Source organism: Solanum tuberosum, unplaced genomic scaffold (genome assembly GCF_000226075.1).
Source record: "Solanum tuberosum cultivar DM 1-3 516 R44 unplaced genomic scaffold, SolTub_3.0 scf00162, whole genome shotgun sequence".
Lineage (NCBI taxonomy): Eukaryota > Viridiplantae > Streptophyta > Magnoliopsida > Solanales > Solanaceae > Solanum > Solanum tuberosum.
Window position 1 is genome coordinate 166,762 of NW_006239088.1, and position 5,087 is coordinate 171,848.

Genomic DNA, 5,087 nt, shown 5'->3' on the forward strand with positions numbered 1-5,087 from the left:
TAACTAAACTAAGGTCCTATTACCCCTGAACTCATTTTTTTTATACACCTTTTGGTTTACGTAGTACACTCCGCGACTCCACACAGTTTAGGTGCGTGGGAGATGTTTGGATGCCACGTAAGCCAAAAAGGTGTACAAAATTACCAAAAAAAATGGGTTCGGGGGTAATAGGGCCTTAGTTTAGCTAAGGTGTATCTCTGAAATTTCGATCATAGTCTAAGAGGTACTTGTACCTTATCAATTATCCCTACTAAATAAGAATAAAATCAGTTAATTTTTTCTCATTTTACCCCAACAACTAATAGGATCTTTAGAAGTTTAAGCAGATTTTGAAGATCTAAGAATTTCTGTTTTCAAGAGGCAAATTATTATAAACAAAGGACAAAATAGTAAAGTTGATCAATCTATTAATGATTTCTTAATGAAAATGTAAAATAGAAAGTGTCCATCTAATATGGACGGAGGAGCTATCAGAGAAGGAGAAGTGTTCCTTTCATTCAACAGAAAAGGTGTGAATTTATGTGTTCCTACTGTACAAATGAAAGTTTTTATTGCTTTATATGTTGCATTTTTCAGGTTGATGCCGTCACGTTGTTGCTTTTAATTGTTGAGTTTCTTACCAACTCCACTTAAACAAATAAAGTCCTCTCCATTTATTAATCAACCATATTTTTTTTTAATAACACTAGTGTCTAAGCAGATTTCGATATATGAATGTTAATCAGTTACCTCTCATCAACACAGAATGGAATAACATATCGAACCACCAAAAATTAGGTCTTGATCTCCTATTGTTTCACCGACTTTATTGATCCATAGGTCACAGTGTCGGTGTTAAGTGTCTAGCTAGGTATGAAATGACATGTCTATTTCAAACCTTACAATAGAATTGGCTTAGTCTTGTTTTTTTTTTTCAATTTCATATCTAACAACTGAAGAAGAAGAAAAAAAGAAGAGAAAATCATGTTACATTTTTATACCTTGACAGGAAACTAGTATGCTGCTTATACCTTCAATATACTCTGCTTACTGCATTAATATTTAGTAGCATCTATAAATTGAAGTGCAATTACTTATATTGTTCGCTGCAATGCCTTTACCATGTCAATGTCTTCGATAGAGAGCTGTATCTGAGTAAGATGCCACCATTCGCTGTCTATTGAGTCGATGTCTCCAGCCATAACCTTGATTTCTCTCATTATTTCTATTCCTTTCTGGTGCTGCAGCATCCTCATTTTGCTCACTTCCACTGCTAAAATCACTACTCAATGTCATCGTTATCATTGGATCACTGATTGAAGTGTCGATGTTGTTGTTGTTTTCATCTTGAAGAGTTTCGAGAATCTTGACAACATCATCCATTGTAGGCCTAGGCTTAGGATAGTGATTTAAGCATTTGTATGCTACTAATGCTGCAGTTTGTGCCCCTTTCATAGGGTATTCATCTTCAAGTCTTCGATCCATCACACGAGCAACTCTCTTTGGATCTCTTAGATAAGGCCTTAACCATTCAACTAAATTATGTTCTCCTTCTCTTCTCGACTTATCCAAAGACCTTTTACCTGTCAGCAGTTCCAACAGAACTACTCCAAAGCTGTATACATCACTCATTGTCGTCAAATGACCTGGAAATCATAGCAATGAATTAGCTAATCACAAGTAATTGGACGTATACCATTTTTCTATTGAATCAAAGAGTTAATTTACCTGTCATGATGTATTCAGGGGCTGCATAGCCATGTGTTCCCATTATTCGTGTGGAAACATGAGTATCATCCCCTTCTGGCCCATCCTTTGCTAGTCCAAAATCAGAAAGTTTAGCAGTGTAATCCTACAACACAGATGATCATGTTTCAAGTGTCATTATATATATATATATATCTCTGTGTTTGTTTTTCATTTCTTACAGTATAAAAACAGCAAGAGATCATCGAGGTGCTTACCGAATCTATTAAGATGTTTGAGGCCTTAAAATCCCTGTATATGACTGGTTTGTCTCCTTCATGGAGGAACGCGAGACCTTTTGCTGCTCCCAATGCTATCTTCATCCTTGTTGACCACGATAATGTGATCGAAAACTCTGCATAATGCCACAAATACAAACAACTAGATATATCAAGGCACGACTCGGTTTCAGGTTCTCTGAGTGCTAAAAACCATATTTATACTACTACTTAGATGATGTAAAAAACAGAATCAATTTTATATCCAATTTCGCGATAGCCTTATATATGCACAAACTTCACATGAATGTATATGGAAACTTACTTCCAAAAATTTGATTCTCCAAGCTTCCTCTTGGCAAGAATTCATAGACTAAAAGCCTATTATCATCCTCCCAGCAGTATCCAATCAATTTTACCAGATGTGGATGCCTCAATTGCCCCAGGAATATTATCTCTGTCTACATAATAAACTCACTAATTTCAACCAAGTATATATATAATAACAACAATTATCACATCTCAATCCTCACAGTCCATATCGCTCCACAAACACAAAAGATCACGAACGAAAAAACAACATAACTCACCAGCCATTCCTTGTGACCTTGTAGACCCTCTGTATCCAGCACCTTAACAGCCACAATCTGAGCTTTTAATCCTGGTCTAACCTTGTCATCGACGAATCCCTTGTACACAGGTCCAAAACCTCCTTCACCAAGAAAATTAGCAGAAGAAAAATGATGTGTAACCTCTCTAAGATCAGTAAATGTAAAGTTTATAAGGCTTGATCCAATGAATGAATTAGAGAGTTCATCAGCCGATAACGGTGAACTTGGATCATCAAAGTCTAAAAGTGTTAGCCTCTGGAATGAAGTTTGTTTCTTGACCTGTTTCTTAGATCTTACAAATTCATCATCCACTTTGTAACAACATGGAATCATTGATTTCCAGCTTAATTTTTCACCAGTCATTTCTTCGCGAAACAACTGAATGAAAGTAATGAGTTTTTCAACCTTGTTATAACTAATTTATCAATCACCAACTACTCCTTAATATACACAGAACTTTGATATAGACTGATGCATTTATTGAATTATTCCATGTAAACGTATAAAAACTTTATATTAAAATATGTACTAAATCAAATGTACTTGGAAACAATTCAAAAATTCTAACACTAAAAAAGAGTATTTAGTCGTTGTATTAGCTAACAAGAGAAACAGACTTGTCCACCTATTTGACTTTAATGGCATGATTAAGAATAGTTTGTTATGTGTTAATTATTATTTTTCAATTTAATATACATGTGGAATGCAACAGTTTCTTGCTTTACGTTCGAAAATTTCTTCATACTTTGCTGTCAAGGGTATTTAAATTATTTAATTTTCTCAAACCTCAGATTTGATGTACCTGAGCTGAGGGTCTTCCGGAAACAGCCTCTCTACCTCGCACGAGGTAGTGGCAAGGTCTGCGTACACTCTACCCTCCCCAGACCCCACCTAGTGGGATTTTACTGGGTTGTTGTTGTTGTTGTTGTTTCTCAAACCTCTCCCGGATATCTTCTAAAGTCTGATTTTGTCCTCTCAACTGCCCCTTTTTTCTTTTATTAATTAATATAGTGTAGTAAAATAATATTTCTTAAGTTCTATGATTTTCGGAAAATTATGAGTTTGATAAAATGTGTCGTTTTGTATATGAAAAATACATGCATTTTCCAACATGAAATTATGTTTGGTTATTCTTGCCATCTGTCATTGCTTATATATGACAATATTAAAAATACCCTTCTAATTGATTAACTTAACTTAGATACACTAACAAGTGGTCTCAAACTCTTATATGAGCATGTGACTCTTAATAAAAAGTCGAGAAAAGTATTGAAAATACTCCTAAACTTGATGAGAATTTAGGGATGTATTTGTTGAGTTTTAAAGGTGTGAATAGGAAATGAAGGGTTGTGACTCTCCTGAAGGTCAATTGTGATTTTTTCGAAGGGTTGTGCAAAAATACAAGAGGTAACAGTATTTCTAAAAAAAATAATCTCAGTGAGACGGAGAGAGTACTATTTTTGAAGACATGAATAGAGCCCACACATGTGTTTTGCATGCATCAAGAGAAATTATTATTGTGAAGAAAAGCTTTCAAATTGAGATACTCTTTTAAAACCATGATATATGGACAAATGTTTTTGTCTTGCTTCTAAGAGCTGAATCATGATATATTATATTCTAAGTCTTCTAAGACTTGTTAGCAATCTTTAACTATTTTTTGAATTATAATCCCTTCGAAGGAAATATATTTATGTATAATATATCTCTTCCAAGCAGTCACAGTGATAGACATCTTATGACATATGATAGCTATGTTAAATAACGTAATTTTTATTTTATTAGAAAATAAGAAATGACAGGAGAATACTTCTAGAAGCTGGTCCCATTTTGTTGGCTGAACTAAAAACCTAAAAGCCACCCCTTAGTTGTAATTGAGAATGAATTTCCCTACCAAAATATCAAAATCTCCTTACCAAATCTTTTGGTTTTGGTTGCTTCCTAAATATGTTATCTAAGTTCAATGTCAACTCTACTACAATTTCTGATGGTTCTAAATTCCAATCATCACATTAATGATAGCTTCAAAAGCTCTACATGCTACCAATTCATTTAATTAAGGTGCATTAACCAAATTGATAAAAAAATAAAAGAAGTCCATAAACAAGTCTCTATCCTGATCTCCAGCTACAAATTATAATTGAATGTTCCACCCCTCTCCTTTTTTCTTTTCCTTATTTTGTGCCATTCTAGTTGATTTGTGCATGTGGTACTGTGTTATTTCCTCCATTCTAAAATAAGTGTTACATAGGTAAAAAACATTTGTCTCAAAATAAGGTCTCATTTGTTTTCATTAAAGTTTAGACGTCTGAATCTGTACATCTGAATAGTTAAAATATTGTCTCTAGGAACACTGAATAAATAGAATGGTTTAGTATTCAATATCTAAATGTATATAATTTATTTGTATCTTTAAATAAATAAATAATTCAAATAAAAATTAATAAAAAAAAATACTTACGCTGATTGGTAGTGATGGTATAGATAATTTGTAGTGGTGGTGGTAATGATAATAGTGGTTGTTAATGGCTAG

General features: G+C 33.6%; 1 protein-coding gene across 2 annotated transcripts; it reads right to left on the reverse strand.

Moving 5' to 3' along the window:
- Positions 1-758: 758 nt before the first annotated feature.
- On the reverse strand, positions 759-3,017 carry LOC102593595 (serine/threonine-protein kinase At5g01020). 2 transcript variants are annotated; one of them, XR_367731.2, is made up of 6 exons: positions 2,534-3,017; positions 2,269-2,404; positions 1,944-2,080; positions 1,708-1,831; positions 1,011-1,625; positions 759-980 (listed from the first exon to the last, which is right to left on the reverse strand). XR_367731.2 is itself a non-coding variant. In XM_006353781.2 (5 exons), exons 1-5 carry the CDS (start codon positions 2,915-2,917, stop codon positions 1,105-1,107), a joined length of 1,302 nt encoding a protein of 433 aa, XP_006353843.1. In that variant the 5' UTR covers positions 2,918-3,017; the 3' UTR covers positions 759-1,104. The 2 variants fall into 2 exon arrangements, 1 of the variants encoding a protein (XP_006353843.1); XM_006353781.2 differs by having other exon boundaries at positions 759-1,625.
- Positions 3,018-5,087: the final 2,070 nt, after the last annotated feature.

Bases quoted from the DNA above. Each gene is read 5' to 3' on its own strand.
- LOC102593595 (XM_006353781.2), bottom strand. From the start codon at position 2,917: ATGACTGGTGAAAAATTAAGCTGGAAATCAATGATTCCATGTTGTTAC. The intron at 2,081-2,268 runs GTAAGTTTCCAT...GGCATTATGCAG, and splicing joins GGAGAATCAAATTTTTGGAA to AGTTTTCGATCACATTATCG. The intron at 1,832-1,943 runs GTAAGCACCTCG...TCTGTGTTGTAG, and splicing joins CAAACATCTTAATAGATTCG to GATTACACTGCTAAACTTTC.